The sequence below is a fragment of the Engystomops pustulosus genome, unplaced genomic scaffold, assembly GCF_040894005.1.
Source record: "Engystomops pustulosus unplaced genomic scaffold, aEngPut4.maternal MAT_SCAFFOLD_152, whole genome shotgun sequence".
Lineage (NCBI taxonomy): Eukaryota > Metazoa > Chordata > Amphibia > Anura > Leptodactylidae > Engystomops > Engystomops pustulosus.
This window is the reverse complement of record NW_027285032.1, coordinates 122,008-140,528: the sequence shown is the minus strand read 5'-3', so window position 1 is coordinate 140,528 and position 18,521 is coordinate 122,008. Positions and strand designations below refer to the sequence as shown.

At 59.1% G+C, this 18,521-nt stretch overlaps 1 protein-coding gene across 1 annotated transcript; it reads left to right on the top strand.

Annotated features, from left to right (window-relative positions):
- Positions 1-8,921: 8,921 nt before the first annotated feature.
- Positions 8,922-18,306, top strand: LOC140108567 (profilin-1-like). Its single transcript, XM_072131830.1, has 3 exons — positions 8,922-9,136; positions 16,048-16,237; positions 17,999-18,306. The coding sequence occupies exons 1-3, from the start codon at positions 9,014-9,016 to the stop codon at positions 18,094-18,096; spliced, it is 411 nt and encodes a 136-aa protein (XP_071987931.1). The 5' UTR covers positions 8,922-9,013; the 3' UTR covers positions 18,097-18,306.
- The last annotated feature ends 215 nt before the right edge of the window (positions 18,307-18,521 follow it).

Genomic DNA, 18,521 nt, shown 5'->3' with positions numbered 1-18,521 from the left:
ACAGGGTGCAGGGCTCTAGTATACAGGGTGCAGGGCTCTAGTATACAGGGTGCAGGGTTCTAGTGTACAGGGTGCAGGGCTCTAGTGTACAGGGTGCAGGGCTCTAGTATAGGGTGCGGGGCTCTAGTATACAGGGTGCAGGGCTCTAGTATAGGGTGCAGAGCTCTAGTATACAGGGTGCAGGGCTCTACTATACAGGGTGCAGGGCTCTACTATACAGGGTGCAGGGGCCTAGTATACAGGATGCAGGGCTCTAGTATACAGGCTGCAGGGCTCTACTATACAGGGTGCAGGGGCCTAGTATAAAGGGTGCAGGGCTCTAGTATACAGAATGCAGGGCTCTAGTATACAGGGTGCAGGGTTCTAGTATACAGGGCTCTAGTATACAGGGTGCAGGGCTCTAGTATACAGGGTGCAGGGTTCTAGTATACAGGGCTCTAGTATACAGGGTGCAGGGCTCTCGTATACAGGGTGCAGAGCTCTACTATACAGGGTGCAGGGCTCTAGTATACAGGGTGCAGGGCTCTATTGCACAGGGCTCTAGTATACAGGGTGCGGGGCTCTAGTATACAGGGTGCGGGGCTCTGGTATACAGGGTGCGGGGCTCTGGTATACAGGGTGCAGGGCTCTAGTATACAGGGGCCTAGTATACAGGATGCAGGGCCCTAGTGTACAGGGTGCAGGGCTCTAGTATACAGGGTGCAGGGCTCTAGTGTACAGGGTGCAGGGCTCTAGTATACAGGGTGCAGGGCTCTAGTATACAGGGTGCAGGGCTCTAGTATACAGGGTGCAGGGATCTAGTATAAAGGGTGCAGGGATCTAATATACAGGGTGCAGGGCTCTAGTATACAGGGTGCAGGGCTCTAGTGTACAGGGTGCAGGGCTCTAGTATAGGGTGCGGGGCTCTAGTATACAGGGTGCAGGGCTCTAGTATAGGGTGCAGGGCTCTAGTATACAGGGTGCGGGGCTCTAGTGTACAGGGTGCAGGGCTCTAGTATACAGGGTGCGGGGCTCTGGTATACAGGGTGCAGGGCTCTAGTGTACAGGGTGCAGGGCTCTACTATACAGGGTGCAGGGGCCTAGTATACAGGGTGCAGGGGCCTAGTATACAGGGTGCGGGGCTCTGGTATACAGGGTGCAGGGCTCTAGTGTACAGGGTGCAGGGCTCTATTATACAGGGTGCAGGGGCCTAGTATACAGGGTGCAGGGCCCTAGTGTACAGGGTGCGGGGCTCTAGTATACAGGGTGCGGGGCTCTGGTATACAGGGTGCGGGGCTCTGGTATACAGGGTGCAGGGCTCTAGTGTACAGGGTGCAGGGCTCTAGTATACAGGGTGCAGGGCTCTAGTATACAGGGTGCAGGGCTCTACTATACAGGGTGCAGGGCTCTAGTATAAAGGGTGCACAGCTCTACTATACAGGGTGCAGGGCTCTACTATACAGGGTGCAGGGCCCTAGTATACAGGGTGCAGGGCTCTAGTATACAGGGTGCAGAGCTCTAGTATACAGGGTGCAGGGCTCTACTATACAGGGTGCAGGGCTCTACTATACAGGGTGCAGGGGCCTAGTATACAGGATGCAGGGCTCTAGTATACAGGCTGCAGGGCTCTAGTATACAGGGTGCAGGGCTCTAGTATACAGGGTGCAGGGTTCTAGTATACAGGGCTCTAGTATACAGGGTGCGGGGCTCTAGTATACAGGGTGCAGGGCTCTAGTGTACAGGGTGCAGGGCTCTACTATACAGGGTGCAGGGGCCTAGTATACAGGATGCAGGGCCCTAGTGTACAGGGTGCAGGGCTCTAGTATACAGGGCTCTAGTATACAGGGTGCAGGGCTCTAGTATACAGGGTGCAGGGTTCTAGTATACAGGGCTCTAGTATACAGGGTGCGGGGCTCTAGTATACAGGGTGCAGGGCTCTGGTATACAGGGTGCAGGGCTCTACTACACAGGGTGCGGGGCTCTAGTATACAGGGTGCAGAGCTCTAGTATACAGGGTGCAGGGCTCTACTATACAGGGTGCAGGGCTCTACTATACAGGGTGCAGGGGCCTAGTATACAGGATGCAGGGCTCTAGTATACAGGCTGCAGGGCTCTACTATACAGGGTGCAGGGGCCTAGTATAAAGGGTGCAGGGCTCTAGTATACAGAATGCAGGGCTCTAGTATACAGGGTGCAGGGTTCTAGTATACAGGGCTCTAGTATACAGGGTGCAGGGCTCTAGTATACAGGGTGCAGGGTTCTAGTATACAGGGCTCTAGTATACAGGGTGCAGGGCTCTCGTATACAGGGTGCAGAGCTCTACTATACAGGGTGCAGGGCTCTAGTATACAGGGTGCGGGGCTCTAGTATACAGGGTGCAGAGCTCTAGTATACAGGGTGCAGGGCTCTACTATACAGGGTGCAGGGCTCTACTATACAGGGTGCAGGGGCCTAGTATACAGGATGCAGGGCTCTAGTATACAGGCTGCAGGGCTCTACTATACAGGGTGCAGGGGCCTAGTATAAAGGGTGCAGGGCTCTAGTATACAGAATGCAGGGCTCTAGTATACAGGGTGCAGGGTTCTAGTATACAGGGCTCTAGTATACAGGGTGCAGGGCTCTAGTATACAGGGTGCAGGGTTCTAGTATACAGGGCTCTAGTATACAGGGTGCAGGGCTCTCGTATACAGGGTGCAGAGCTCTACTATACAGGGTGCAGGGCTCTAGTATACAGGGTGCAGGGCTCTATTGCACAGGGTGCAGGGCTCTAGTATACAGGGTGCGGGGCTCTAGTATACAGGGTGCGGGGCTCTGGTATACAGGGTGCGGGGCTCTGGTATACAGGGTGCAGGGCTCTAGTATACAGGGTGCAGGGGCCTAGTATACAGGATGCAGGGCCCTAGTGTACAGGGTGCAGGGCTCTAGTATACAGGGTGCGGGGCTCTGGTATACAGGGTGCAGGGCTCTAGTGTACAGGGTGCAGGGCTCTAGTATACAGGGTGCAGGGCTCTAGTATACAGGGTGCAGGGTTCTAGTGTACAGGGTGCAGGGCTCTAGTGTACAGGGTGCAGGGCTCTAGTATAGGGTGCGGGGCTCTAGTATACAGGGTGCAGGGCTCTAGTATAGGGTGCGGGGCTCTAGTGTACAGGGTGCAGGGCTCTAGTATATAGGGTGCAGGGCTCTAGTATACAGGGTGCAGGGCTCTAGTATACAGGGTGCAGGGCTCTAGTATACAGGGTGCAGGGCTCTAGTGTACAGGGTGCAGGGCTCTAGTATACAGGGTGCAGGGCTCTAGTATACAGGGTGCAGGGCTCTAGTATACAGGGTGCGGGGCTCTAGTGTACAGGGTGCAGGGCTCTAGTATACAGGGTGCAGGGCTCTAGTATACAGGGTGCAGGGCTCTGGTATACAGGGTGCAGGGCACTAGTATACAGGGTGCAGGGCTCTAGTATACAGGGTGCAGGGCTCTAGTATACAGGGTGCAGGGTTCTAGTGTACAGGGTGCAGGGCTCTAGTGTACAGGGTGCAGGGCTCTAGTATAGGGTGCGGGGCTCTAGTATACAGGGTGCAGGGCTCTAGTATAGGGTGCGGGGCTCTAGTATACAGGGTGCAGGGTTCTAGTGTACAGGGTGCAGGGCTCTAGTATACAGGGTGCAGGGCTCTAGTATACAGGGTGCAGGGCTCTAGTGTACAGGGTGCAGGGCTCTAGTATACAGGGTGCAGGGCTCTAGTATACAGGGTGCAGGGCTCTAGTATACAGGGTGCAGGGCTCTAGTATACAGGGTGCAGGGAGCATATTTGCTTCTCTGTCTCCTCTCTGTTATTCTCAGAGTGAGGGGAAGCAGAAGCCGCAGTATCCGGGGTCCTCGTGCGCCTCCTTATATGGCTGCCGCCTGCGCTACACAGCGGGAAGGAAATCACAAATACAGAAGTGTCAGCAGCCAAATGACGGCTTCACACGTATCACACAGCAAAGGCTTAGATACACCCCAACCCCAACCCAGCCTGCAGTCCTCAGGGTGCTAAAGTATTATTATTAAGCTTAGCCACAAATGTCCCTGTCCCCCAAGTGTCAGCGTGTCCCTGTCCTGTCCCCAAGTGTCAGCGTGTCCCTGTCCTGTCCCCCCAAGTGTCAGCGTGTCCCTGTCCTGTCCCCAAGTGTCAGCGTGTCCCTGTCCTGTCCCCCCAAGTGTCAGCGTGTCCCTGTCCTGTCCCCCTAGTGTCAGCGTGTCCCTGTCCTGTCGCCCCAAGTGTCAGCCTGTCCCTGTCCTGTCCCCCCAAGTGTCAGCGTGTCCCTGTCCTGTCCCCCAAGTGTCAGCGTGTCCCTGTCCTGTCCCCCGAGTGTCAGCGTGTCCCTGTCCTGTCCCCCAAGTGTCAGCGTGTCCCTGTCCTGTCCCCCCAAGTGTCAGCCTGTCCCTGTCCTGTCCCCCAAGTGTCAGCGTGTCCCTGTCCTGTCCCCAAGTGTCAGCGTGTGCCTGTCCTGTCCCCCCAAGTGTCAGGGTGTCCCTGTCCTGTCCCCCCAAGTGTCAGCGTGTCCCTGTCCTGTCCCCCCAAGTGTCAGCGTGTCCCTGTCCTGTCCCCCCAAGTGTCAGCGTGTCCCTGTCCTGTCCCCCAAGTGTCAGCGTGTCCCTGTCCTGTCCCCCAAGTGTCAGCGTGTCCCTGTCCTGTCCCCCAAGTGTCAGCGTGTCCCTGTCCTGTCCCCCAAGTGTCAGCGTGTCCCTGTCCTGTCCCCCAAGTGTCAGTGTGTCCCTGCCCTGTCCCCCCAAGTGTCAGCGTGTCCCTGTCCTGTCCCCCCAAGTGTCAGCGTGTCCCTGTCCTGTCCCCCCAAGTGTCAGCGTGTCCCTGTCCTGTCCCCCCAAGTGTCAGCGTGTCCCTGTCCTGTCCCCCCAAGTGTCAGCGTGTCCCTGTCCTGTCCCCCCAAGTGTCAGCGTGTCCCTGTCCTGTCCCCCCAAGTGTCAGCGTGTCCCTGTCCTGTCCCCCAAGTGTCAGCGTGTCCCTGTCCCCCAAGTGTCAGCGTGTCCCTGTACTGTCCCCCCAAGTGTCAGCGTGTCCCTGTCCTGTCTCCCCAAGTGTCAGCGTGTCCCTGTCCTGTCCCCCAAGTGTCAGCGTGTCCCTGTCCTGTCCCCCAAGTGTCAGCGTGTCCCTGTCCTGTCCCCCTAGTGTCAGCGTGTCCCTGTCCTGTCATTCAAGTGTCAGCGTGTCCCTGTCCTGTCCCCCCAAGTGTCAGCGTGTCCCTGTCCTGTCCCCCAAGTGTCAGCGTGTCCCTGTCCTGTCCCCCAAGTGTCAGCGTGTCCCTGTCCTGTCCCCCAAGTGTCAGCGTGTCCCTGTCCTGTCCCCCAAGTGTCAGCGTGTCCCTGTCCTGCCCCCCAAGTGTCAGCGTGTCCCTGTCCTGTCTCCCAAGTGTCAGCGTGTCCCTGTCCTGTCTCCCAAGTGTCAGCGTGTCCCTGTCCTGTCCCCCAAGTGTCAGCGTGTCCCTGTCCTGCCCCCCAAGTGTCAGCGTGTCCCTGTCCTGCCCCCCAAGTGTCAGCGTGTCCCTGTCCTGTCTCCCAAGTGTCAGCGTGTCCCTGTCCTGTCCCCCAAGTGTCAGCGTGTCCCTGTCCTGTCCCCCAAGTGTCAGCATGTCCCTGTCCTGTCCCCCAAGAGTCAGCGTGTCCCTGTCCTGCCCCCCAAGTGTCAGCGTGTCCCTGTCCTGTCCCCCCAAGTGTCAGCGTGTCCCTATCCTGTCCCCCAAGTGTCAGCGTGTCCCTGTCCTGTCCCCCAAGTGTCAGCGTGTCCCTGTCCTGTCCCCCAAGTGTCTGCGTGTCCCTGTCCTGTCCCCCCAAGTGTCAGCGTGTCCCTATCCTGTCCCCCAAGTGTCAGCGTGTCCCTGTCCTGTCCCCCAAGTGTCTGCGTGTCCCTGTCCTGTCCCCCCAAGTGTCAGCGTGTCCCTGTCCTGTCCTCCCAAGTGTCAGCGTGTCCCTGTCCCCCCAAGTGTCAGCGTGTGTCTGTCCTGTCCCCCCAAATGTCAGTGTGTCCTGGTCCTGTCCCCCAAGTGTCAGCATGTCCCTGTCCTGTCCCCCAAGTGTCAGCGTGTCCCTGTCCTGTCCCCCCAAGTGTCAGAGTGTCCCCGTCCTGTCCCCCCAAGTGTCAGCGTGTCCCTCTCCTGTCCCCCAAGTGTCAGCGTGTCCCTGTCCTGTACCCCCAAGTGTCAGCGTGTCCCTGTCCTGTCCCCCAAGTGTCAGCGTGTCCCTGTCCTGTACCCCCAAGTGTCAGCGTGTCCCTGTCCTGTCCCCCCAAGTGTCAGCGTGTCCCTGTCCTGTCCCCCAAGTGTCAGCGTGTCCCTGTCCTGTCCCCCAAGTGTCAGCGTGTCCCTGTCCTGTCCCCCAAGTGTCAGCGTGTCCCTGTCCTGTCCCCCAAGTGTCAGTGTGTCCCTGTCCTGTCCCCCAAGTGTCAGCGTGTCCCTGTCCTGTCCCCCAAGTGTCAGCGTGTCCCTGTCCTGTCCCCCAAGTGTCAGGGTGTCCCTGTCCTGTCCCCCAAGTGTCAGCGTGTCCCTGTCCTGTCCCCCAAGTGTCAGCGTGTCCCTGTCCTGTCCCCCCAAGTGTCAGCGTGTCCCTGTCCTGTCCCCCTAGTGTCAGCATGTCCCTGTCCCCCCAAGTGTCAGCGTGTCCCTGTCCTGTCCCCCAAGTGTCAGCATCTCCCTGTCCTGTCCCCCAAGTGTCAGCGTGTCCCTGTCCTGTCCCCCAAGTGTCAGCGTGTCCCTGTCCTATCCCCCAAGTGTCAGCGTGTCCCTGTCCTATCCCCCAAGTGTCAGCGTGTCCCTGTCCTATCCCCCTAGTGTCAGCGTGTCTCTGTCCTGTCCCCCAAGTGTCAGCGTGTCCCTGTCCTGTCCCCCAAGTGTCAGCGTGTCCCTGTCCTGTCCCCCCAAGTGTCTGCGTGTCCCTGTCCTGTCCCCCCAAGTGTCAGCGTGTCCCTGTCCTGTCCCCCAAGTGTCAGCGTGTCCCTGTCCTGTCCCCCCAAGTGTCAGCGTGTCCCTGTCCTGTCCCCCAAGTGTCAGCGTGTCCCTGTCCTGTCCCCCAAGTGTCAGCGTGTCCCTGTCCTGTCCCCCCCCAAGTGTCAGCGTGTCCCTGTCCTGTCCCCCCAAGTGTCAGCGTGTCCCTGTCCTGTCCCCCCAAGTGTCAGCGTGTCCCTGTCCTGTCCCCCCAAGTGTCAGCGTGTCCCTGTCCCCCAAGTGTCAGCGTGTCCCTGTACTGTCCCCCCAAGTGTCAGCGTGTCCCTGTCCTGTCTCCCCAAGTGTCAGCGTGTCCCTGTCCTGTCCCCCAAGTGTCAGCGTGTCCCCGTCCTGTCCCCCAAGTGTCAGCGTGTCCCTGTCCTGTCCCCCAAGTGTCAGCGTGTCCCTGTCCTGTCCCCCAAGTGTCAGCGTGTCCCTGTCCTGTCCCCCAAGTGTCAGCGTGTCCCTGTCCTGTCCCCCAAGTGTCAGCGTGTCTCTGTTCTGTCCCCCAAGTGTCAGCGTGTCCTGTTCTGTCCCCCAAGTGTCAGCGTGTCCCTGTCCTGTCCCCCCCAAGTGTCAGCGTGTCCCTGTCCTGTCCCCCCAAGTGTCAGCGTGTCCCTGTCCTGTCCTCCCAAGTGTCAGCGTGTCCCTGTCCCCCCAAGTGTCAGCGTGTCCCTGTCCTGTCCCCCCAAGTGTCAGCGTGTCCCTGTCCTGTCCCCCAAGTGTCAGCGTGTCCCTGTCCTGTCCCCCAAGTGTCAGCGTGTCCCTGTCCTGTCCCCCCAAGTGTCAGCGTGTCCCTGTCCTGTCCCCCAAGTGTCAGCGTGTCCCTGTCCTGTCCCCCCAAGTGTCAGCGTGTCCCTATCCTGTCCCCCAAGTGTCAGCGTGTCCCTGTCCCCCCAAGTGTCAGCGTGTCCCTGTCCTGTCCCCCCAAGTGTCAGCGTGTCTGTCCTGTCCCCCCAAATGTCAGCGTGTCCCTGTCCTGTCCCCCCAAGTGTCAGCGTGTCCCTGTCCTGTCCCCCAAGTGTCAGCGTGTCCCTGTCCTGTCCCCCCAAGTGTCAGCGTGTCCCTGTCCTGTCCCCCCCAAGTGTCAGCGTGTCCCTGTCCTGTCCCCCAAGTGTCAGCGTGTGTCTGTCCTGTCCCCCCCAAGTGTCAGCGTGTCCCTGTCCTCTCCCCCCAAGTGTCAGCATGTCCCTGTCCTGTCCCCCCAAGTGTCAGCGTGTCCCTGTCCTGTCCCCCCAAGTGTCAGCGTGTCCCTGTCCTGTCCCCCCAAGTGTCAGCGTGTCCTTGTCCTGTCCCCCAAGTGTCAGCGTGTCCCTGTCCTGTCCCCCAAGTGTCAGTGTGTCCCTGTCCTGTCCCCCCAAGTGTCAGCGTGTCCCTGTCCTGTCCCCCAAGTGTCAGCGTGTCCCTGTCCTGTCCCCCAAGTGTCAGCGTGTCCCTGTCCTGTCCCCCCAAGTGTCAGCGTGTCCCTGTCCTGTCCCCCCAAGTGTCAGCGTGTCCCTGTCCTGTCCCCCAAGTGTCAGCGTGTCCCGGTCCTGTCCCCCAAGTGTCAGTGTGTCCCGGTCCTGTCCCCCTAGTGTTTGGGGGGCGGTAAGTCTTGGGGTGATATCACGCAGCCTATAGATATTACACGGTGCGGTTCCGCCTCTCGGCCGCTAGGGGCAGTCTGCTGTCTTCTACTCTTATCTCGGGACAGCCACCTCACCGATTTTGCGCATGCGCGTTAGGCTGCCGACTTGAGGTTTTTGATCCTCCCTATCCCTTTGCGATTGCGCACATGATCGTGGAACATCCGCCCTACGTCACCGCTGCTTTGGAGCATGCGCTGTTGGGAGCAGGCCGCGCCCTGCCCCGCAGCCCGCGCATGAGGCCTGTGACCGCAGCTCCGCCCATTTCTCCTGTCTGCGCCGGCGCAGCGCGCGCCCAACGCGGTGACGTCATTGAGGCCCGGCATCGCGCCATATATAAAGGGGCGGGGCAGGCTGTGCTAGACCCTGCGCGCGCACCAGCCAGAGCCACACGAGGCACCCGCACCCGCCAACACCCGAGAATACCCGCCCGCAGCCCGCCATGTCCTGGCAGGATTACATCAAGACCCTGATGACCGCAGAGGTGCAGGACGCCTGCATCTGCGGCTTCGAGCCTGCGTCAGTGTGGGCCTCCGAGCCCGGCATGAACCTGGGCAAGATCACGGTGAGACCCCGCGCTTCTCCCGCCCCTCCCGGCTTCCGTAGTGTCCTGCAGGCGTGTAGTGTGGGGGGTATAGGGGGTGCTATGCGGTAATGGGGTCACTGGAGGCATAGGGGGGGCTGCGGGGCAGTAATGGGGTCACTGGAGGCATAGGGGGACTGCGGGGCAGTAATGGGGTCACTGGAGGCATAGGGGGACTGCGGGGCAGTAATGGGGTCACTGGAGGCATAGGGGGACTGCGGGGCAGTAATGGGGTCACTGGAGGCATAGGGGGTGCTATGCGGTAATGGGGTCACTGGAGGCATAGGGGGACTGCGGGGCAGTAATGGGGTCACCACAGGCGCAGGGGGTGCTGCTGGGCGTTAATGGGGTCACTGGAGGCATAGGGGGACTGCGGGGCAGTAATGGGGTCACCGGAGGCATAGGGGGACTGCGGGGCAGTAATGGGGTCACTGGAGGCATAGGGGGACTGCGGGGCAGTAATGGGGTCACCGGAGGCATAGGGGGACTGCGGGGCAGTAATGGGGTCACCGGAGGCATAGGGGGACTGCGGGGCAGTAATGGGGTCACTGGAGGCATAGGGGGGCTGCGGGGCAGTAATGGGGTCATTGGAGGCATAGGGGGGCTGCGGGGCAGTAATGGGGTCACCATGGGTGTAATCTAGTCTGGGGAGGCATTGGGGAGCCTGCTGTGCCTGGGAGGCAATCCATAATATTGGGGTCACAATTGGGTGTGCTTTGCTGAATTGAGTTCATGTAGTTACAGTATGGGGGACCTGCTGTGCATTTTTGGGGTCACCAGGGGTTTAATATAGTCTGGGGGTCACCAGGGGCATAGGGGGGACCGTGGGGGCAGTAATGGGGTCACCAAAGGTGCAGGGGCTCTTCTTAGCAGGAATGGGATAACTAGAGGCAAATAGTGCCCTTCTGGGTGGTAATGGGGTCACCATGGGCAAAGGGGGACCTGATCTGCAGTAATGGGGTTACCAGGGGCATTGGGGAACATGCTGTGCCAATATGTACAATATTGGGGTCACAATTGGGTGTTCTTTGCAGAATTGAGTTCATGTATTTACACTATGGGGGACCTGCTGTGCAGTTTTGGGGTCACTCTGTCTCATTTGCAGTATAGGGGTGACAGATGGTGCAGGAGCACCTCTACATTGGGGGTTGTGGGGTTCCCCGGGAGGATTTGTGGGTAAGAGGAGGCCGCTGTGTAGTGTGGGGCCTCTGCTTGCTGTGCTGGGATGATGGATGTAGCAGAGCTGAGTGTGTGGGGGTAGTGACACTCTGGTATGTGAGTTGTTGCCCCTCCTCCTGTGGCTGCAGGGGCCACATCTGCTGCACTTCCTCTTTGTCCCGTGGCCCTGGGTGTGGCTCTGGGCACCTTGTGGTGCTTCTGTTGGGGGGCAGGTATTCCCTTGGATCTGCCCCTCATGTGCCGTGTGGTTCTGTAGGTCCTTGGCACCACTGGTCTGGCTGTATTGGGGGGGTTGTGTATATACTGTCTCCACGGTGCACTGAGCTGTGTATATACTCGCTCTCCTCCTCGGTGCACTGATCTGTATATATTGGGGGGTTGTGTATATACTGTCTCCTCGGTGCACTGAGCTGTATATATTGGGGGGGGGCGGTGTATATACTCGCTCTCCTCCTCGGTGCACTGAGCTGTATATATTGGGGGGGGGCGGTGTATATACTCGCTCTCCTCCTCGGTGCACTGAGCTGTATATATTGGGGGGGGGCGGTGTATATACTCGCTCTCCTCCTCGGTGCACTGAGCTGTATATATTGGGGGGGCAGTGTATATACTCGCTCTCCTCCTCGGTGCACTGAGCTGTATATATGGGGGGTGTATATACTCGCTCTCCTCCTCGGTGCACTGAGCTATATATATTGGGGGGGGGGTGTATATACTCGCTCTCCTCCTCGGTGCACTGAGCTGTATATATTGGGGGGGCAGTGTATATACTCGCTCTCCTCCTCGGTGCACTGAGCTGTATATATTGGGGGGGCAGTGTATATACTCGCTCTCCTCCTCGGTGCACTGAGCTGTATATATTGGGGGGGCGGTGTATATACTCGCTCTCCTCCTCGGTGCACTGAGCTGTATATATTGGGGGGGGGGGGGCGGTGTATATACTCGCTCTCCTCCTCGGTGCACTGAGCTGTATATATTGGGGGGGGCGGTGTATATACTCGCTCTCCTCCTCGGTGCACTGAGCTGTATATATTGGGGGGGCAGTGTATATACTCGCTCTCCTCCTCGGTGCACTGAGCTGTATATATTGGGGGGGGCGGTGTATATACTCGCTCTCCTCCTCGGTGCACTGAGCTGTATATATTGGGGGGGGCGGTGTATATACTCGCTCTCCTCCTCGGTGCACTGAGCTGTATATATTGGGGGGGTGTATATACTCGCTCTCCTCCTCGGTGCACTGAGCTGTATATATTGGGGGGGGGGGGTGTATATACTCGCTCTCCTCCTCGGTGCACTGAGCTGTATATATTGGGGGGGCGGTGTATATACTCGCCCTCCTCGGTGCACTGAGCTGTATATATTGGGGGGGGGGCGGTGTATATACTCGCTCTCCTCCTCGGTGCACTGAGCTGTATATATTGGGGGGGCGGTGTATATACTCGCTCTCCTCCTCGGTGCACTGAGCTGTATATATTGGGGGGGCGGTGTATATACTCGCCCTCCTCGGTGCACTGAGCTGTATATATTGGGGGGGGCGGTGTATATACTCGCTCTCCTCCTCGGTGCACTGAGCTGTATATATTGGGGGGGGGCGGTGTATATACTCGCTCTCCTCCTCGGTGCACTGAGCTGTATATATTGGGGGGGCAGTGTATATACTCGCTCTCCTCCTCGGTGCACTGAGCTGTATATATGGGGGGTGTATATACTCGCTCTCCTCCTCGGTGCACTGAGCTGTATATATTGGGGGGGGGGTGTATATACTCGCTCTCCTCCTCGGTGCACTGAGCTGTATATATTGGGGGGGCAGTGTATATACTCGCTCTCCTCCTCGGTGCACTGAGCTGTATATATTGGGGGGGCAGTGTATATACTCGCTCTCCTCCTCGGTGCACTGAGCTGTATATATTGGGGGGGCGGTGTATATACTCGCTCTCCTCCTCGGTGCACTGAGCTGTATATATTGGGGGGGGGGGGCGGTGTATATACTCGCTCTCCTCCTCGGTGCACTGAGCTGTATATATTGGGGGGGGGGCGGTGTATATACTCGCTCTCCTCCTCGGTGCACTGAGCTGTATATATTGGGGGGGCAGTGTATATACTCGCTCTCCTCCTCGGTGCACTGAGCTGTATATATTGGGGGGGGCGGTGTATATACTCGCTCTCCTCCTCGGTGCACTGAGCTGTATATATTGGGGGGGGCGGTGTATATACTCGCTCTCCTCCTCGGTGCACTGAGCTGTATATATTGGGGGGGTGTATATACTCGCTCTCCTCCTCGGTGCACTGAGCTGTATATATTGGGGGGGGGGGTGTATATACTCGCTCTCCTCCTCGGTGCACTGAGCTGTATATATTGGGGGGGCGGTGTATATACTCGCCCTCCTCGGTGCACTGAGCTGTATATATTGGGGGGGGGCGGTGTATATACTCGCTCTCCTCCTCGGTGCACTGAGCTGTATATATTGGGGGGGCGGTGTATATACTCGCCCTCCTCGGTGCACTGAGCTGTATATATTGGGGGGGGGCGGTGTATATACTCGCTCTCCTCCTCGGTGCAGCTGTGACTTCTTTGCCTATAAAAGGCTCGGGGCGAGTAATAGGAAGTGGTGAGGGAAGTGCAGGCGGCTCGGCTGGCAGGAAGTGCTGGGGCTTCCTGCACGGCATGTAAAGGGTTACTGCAGCCACTGGGGGTAAGTGATGATTCACATTCCTATACAGGGCCCTCCTGGCTGATAACAGGGAGCACTAGTCTGCCATGGTCTCCAGGGCATTGTGTGGCACGCGGAGGCTGGCAGCACGTGGTGGAGGATATGAGTCAGTGTCTGAGCGGTGACTCACCCCTTCTGCCAGGTGTGGTGGTCCTGGCACTGCCCGGGAGGGGAGGGCTCTGCGATGTGCTGCAGGGGGTGTCCACATACCCCACATTCCTGAGACCTGACAGGACAGGCCCCGCACTGATCAGCTGTCACTGCCTGCGGCCCCTCTGCTGGGGCAGGTTATAGCAGAGCCCCCACTAGGCCTGTACATGGGGGTCTACTTCTCCATCCTGCAGCCAGTGCTGGGGCAGGTATAGCAGAGCCCCCACTAGGCCTGTACATGGGGGGTCTACTTCTCCATCCTGCAGCCAGTGCTGGGGCAGGTATAGCAGAGCCCCCACTAGGCCTGTACATGGGGGGGGGGGTCTACTTCATATTGCAGCCTCTGCTGGGGCAGGTATAGCAGAGCCCCCACTAGGCCTGTACATGGTGGTCTACTTCTCCATCCTGCAGCCAGTGCTGGGGCAGGTATAGCAGAGCCCCCACTAGGCCTGTACATGGGGGGGGTCTTCTTCATATTGCAGCCTCTGCTGGGGCAGGTTATAGCAGAGCCCCCACTAGGCTTGTACATGGGGGGGGGGGGTCTACTTCTCCATCCTGCAGCCAGTGCTGGGGGCAGGTATAGCAGAGCCCCCACTAGGCCTGTACATGGGGGGTCTACTTCTCCATCCTGCAGCCAGTGCTTGGACAGGTATAGCAGAGCCCCCACTAGGCCTGTACATGGGGGGTCTACTTCTCCATCCTGCAGGATGTAGCAGAGCCCCCACTATGCCTGTACATGGGGGTCTACTTCTCCATCCTGCAGCCAGTGCTGGGGCAGGTTATAGCAGAGCCCTCACTAGGCCTGTACATGGGGGTCTACTTCTCCATCCTGCAGCCTCTTCTGGGGGCAGATATAGCATAGCCCCCACTAGGCCTGTACATGGGGGGGGGGGGGGTCTACTTCTCAATCCTGCAGCCTCTCCTGGGGCAGGTATAGCGGAACCCCCACTAGGCCTGTACATGGGGGTCTACTTCTCCATCCTGCAGCCAGTGCTGGGGCAGGTATTGCAGAGCCCTCACTATGCCTGTACATGGGGGTCTACTTCTCCATCCTGCAGCCTCTGCTGGGGCAGGTATAGCATAGCCCCCACTATGCCTGTACATGGGGGTCTACTTCTCCATCCTGCAGCCTCTCCTGGGGCAGGTATAGCATAGCCCCACTAGGCCTGTACATGGGGGGGGGGGTTCCTTCTCCATCCTGCAGCCTCTCCTGGGGCAGGTATAGCGGAGCCCCCACTAGGCCTGTACATGGGGGTCTACTTTTCCATCCTGCAGCCTGTGCTGGGGCAGGATGTAGCAGAGCCCCCACTATGCCTGTACATGGGGGTCTACTTCTCCATCCTGCAGCCAGTGCTGGGGCAGGTATAGCATAGCCCTCACTAGGCCTGTACATGGGGGTCTACTTCTCCATCCTGCAGCCTCTTCTGGGGGCAGATATAGCATAGCCCCCACTAGGCCTGTACATGGGGGTCTACTTCTCCATCCTGCAGCCTCTTCTGGGGCAGGTATAGCATAGCCCCCACTAGGCCTGTACATGGGGGTCTACTTCTCAATCCTGCAGCCTCTCCTGGGGCAGGTATAGCATAGCCCCCACTAGGCCTGTACATGGGGGTCTACTTCTCCATCCTGCAGGATGTAGCATAGCCCCCACTAGGCCTGTACATGGGGGTCTACTTCTCCATCCTGCAGCCTCTTCTGGGGCAGGTATAGCATAGCCCCCACTAGGCCTGTACATGGGGGTCTACTTCTCCATCCTGCAGCCTCTGCTGGGGCAGGTATAGCATAGCCCCCACTAGGCCTGTACATGGGGGGTCTACTTCTCCATCCTGCAGCCAGTGCTGGGGCAGGTATTGCAGAGCCCTCACTATGCCTGTGCATGGGGGTCTACTTCTCCATCCTGCAGCCTCTGCTGGGGCAGGTATAGCATAGCCCCCACTATGCCTGTACATGGGGGTCTACTTCTCCATCCTGCAGCCTCTGCTGGGGCAGGTATAGCATAGCCCCACTAGGCCTGTACATGGGGGGGGGGGGGGGTCTACTTCTCCATCCTGCAGCCTCTCCTGGGGCAGGTATAGCGGAGCCCCCACTAGACCTGTACATGGGGGTCTACTTTTCCATTCTGCAGCCTCTTCTGGGGCAGGTATAGCATAGCCCCCACTAGGCCTGTACATGGGGGTCTACTTCTCCATCCTGGGGCAGGTATAGCATAGCCCCCACTAGGCCTGTACATGGGGGTCTACTTCTCCATCCTGCAGCCAGTGCTGGGGCAGGTATAGCAGAGCCCTCACTAGGCCTGTACATGGGGGGGGTCTACTTCTCCATCCTGCAGCCTCTGCTGGGGCAGGTATAGTATAGCCCCCACTAGGCCTGTACATGGGGGTCTACTTCTCCATCCTGCAGCCAGTGCTGGGGCAGGTATAGCATAGTCCCCACTAGGCCTGTACATGGGGGTCTGCTTCTCCATCCTGGGGCAGGTATAGCAGAGCCCCCACTAGGCCTGTACATGGGGGTCTACTTCTCCATCCTGGGGCAGGTATAGCATAGCCCCCACTAGGCCTGTACATGGGGGTCTACTTCTCCATCCTGGGGCAGGTATAGCATAGCCCCCACTAGGCCTGTACATGGGGGTCTACTTCTCCATCCTACAGCCTCTGCTGGGGCAGGTATAGCATAGCCCCCACCCTGCTCAGCCAGCCATCACTTCTCCTTGTGGCACCTCTGGGGGGCACGGCTATAACTTGCCTAAGTTGTGGCGGGTGACTACTTCCCCTCCTGGGGAAACTACAACTCTCAGCAGTTGTCCTCTAGTCCCTTCCAGAGCTGCAGTGATATAACGTCTTCTGTTCTCTGCAGGCAGCGGAGATCCAGGCTCTGGTCGCTAAGGATCGCACCAACTTCTTCATAAACGGGCTGACGCTGGGGGGAGTGCGCTGCAGCGTCATCAGGGACAACTTGGACGACGACACATTCACCATGGACGTGAGGACGAAGTCAGACGGATCATCATCAACATACAACGTGGCCATTTCCAAAACACGTTCAGGTACCTGCTGCTGCCTCTGCGGGCTCTCTGGTGGGCTCTGCCTTCCCTCGCTCTGTTGGGGGGCTCTCTGGTGGGCTCTGCCTTCCCTCGCTCTGTTGGGGGGCTCTCTGGTGGGCTCTGCCTTCCCTCGCTCTGTTGGTGGGCTCTCTGGTGGGCTCTGCCCTCCCTCTATAACCTCTGTTGGGGGTGGGGGGCTCTCTGGTGGGCTCTGCCTTCCCTCTATAACCTCTGTTGGGGGTGGGGGGCTCTCTGGTGGGCTCTGCCCTCCCTCTATAACCTCTATTGGGGTGGGGGGGCTCTCTGGTGGGCTCTGCCTTCCCTCCCTCTGTTGGGGGGCTCTCTGGTGGGCTCTGCCCTCCCTCTATAACCTCTGTTGGGGGTGGGGGGCTCTCTGGTGGGCTCTGCCTTCCCTCCCTAACCTCTATTGGGGGTGGGGGGCTCTCTGGTGGGCTCTGCCTTCCCTCTATAACCTCTATTGGGGGTGGGGGGCTCTGCCTTCCCTCTATTGGGGGTGGGGGGCTCTCTGGTGGGCTCTGCCTTCCCTCTATAACCTCTGTTGGGGGTGGGGGGCTCTCTGGTGGGCTCTGCCTACCCTCTATAACCTCTGTTGGGGGTGGGGGGCTCTCTGGTGGGCTCTGCCTTCCCTCTATAACCTCTGTTGGGGGTGGGGGGCTCTCTGGTGGGCTCTGCCCTCCCTCTATAACCTCTATTGGGGTGGGGGGGCTCTCTGGTGGGCTCTGCCTTCCCTCCCTCTGTTGGGGGGGCTCTCTGGTGGGCTCTGCCCTCCCTCTATAACCTCTGTTGGGGGTGGGGGGCTCTCTGGTGGGCTTTGCCTTCCCTCGCTCTGTTGGGGGGCTCTCTGGTGGGCTTTGCCTTCCCTCGCTCTGTTGGGGGGCTCTCTGGTGGGCTTTGCCTTCCCTCGCTCTGTTGGGGGGCTCTGCCCTCCCTCTATAACCTCTATTGGGGTGGGGGGCTCTCTGGTGGGCTCTGCCTTCCCTCGCTCTGTTGGGGGGCTCTCTGGTGGGCTTTGCCTTCCCTCGCTCTGTTGGGGGGCTCTGCCCTCCCTCTATAACCTCTATTGGGGTGGGGGGGCTCTCTGGTGGGCTCTGCCTTCCCTTGCTCTGTTGGGGGGCTCTCTGGTGGGCTCTGCCTTCCCTTGCTCTGTTGGGGGGCTCTCTGGTGGGCTCTGCCTTCCCTTGCTCTGTTGGGGGGCTCTCTGGTGGGCTCTGCCTTCCCTCTATAACCTCTGTTGGGGGTGGGGGGCTCTCTGGTGGGCTCTGCCTTCCCTCGCTTTGTTGGGGGGGCTCTCTGGTGGGCTTTGCCTTCCCTCGCTCTGTTGGGGGGGCTCTCTGGTGGGCTCTGCCTTCCCTCGCTCTGGTGGGGGGGCTCTCTGGTGGGCTCTGCCTTCCCTCGCTCTGTTGGGGGGCTCTCTGGTGGGCTCTGCCTTCCCTCGCTCTGTTGGGGGGGCTCTCTGGTGGGCTCTGCCTTCCCTCGCTCTGTTGGGGGGGCTCTCTGGTGGGCTTTGCCTTCCCTCGCTCTGTTGGGGGGCTCTCTGGTGGGCTCTGCCTTCCCTCGCTCTGTTGGGGGGGCTCTCTGGTGGGCTTTGCCTTCCCTCGCTCTGTTGGGGGGCTCTCTGGTGGGCTCTGCCTTCCCTCGCTCTGTTGGGGGGGCTCTCTGGTGGGCTTTGCCTTCCCTCGCTCTGTTGGGGGGCTCTCTGGTGGGCTCTGCCTTCCCTCTATAACCCCTGTCCTCTCTCCACAGCTCTGGTCATGGTGATGGGTAAGGAGGGCGTACATGGCGGCTGTATGAATGCTAAAGCTCACGGCATGGCCAAGTACCTGCGAGACCTGGGCATGTGAAGCGCCTGCAACTACTGATCCAGCTGCCAACATCGGACCAACCCAATGATTTGTTGTCGCCCTGCCCCTCCCCCTTCTGCCTTTTTGGTTTTTTATCACTTGTTTCGCTCCCGTCATCACAATGAACGATTTTGTTTGTTTTTTTTTTTTTTTCAGGAAAGAAAACAAAGTTTATATCTGATCTAAAAAAATAAAAAAAATCTGCCATAACCTGGTGTAGAGTGATGTACTACCCTGCGCCGCCTGTAGAGGCCCCCCAAATCTGCCATAACCTGGTGTAGAGTGATGTACTGCCCTGCGCCGCCTGTAGGGCCCCCCCAAATCTGCCATAACCTGGTGTAGTGATGTACTACCCTGCACCGCCTGTAGGGGCCCCCCCAAATCTGCCATAACCTGGTGTAGAGTGGTGTACTGCCCTGCACCGC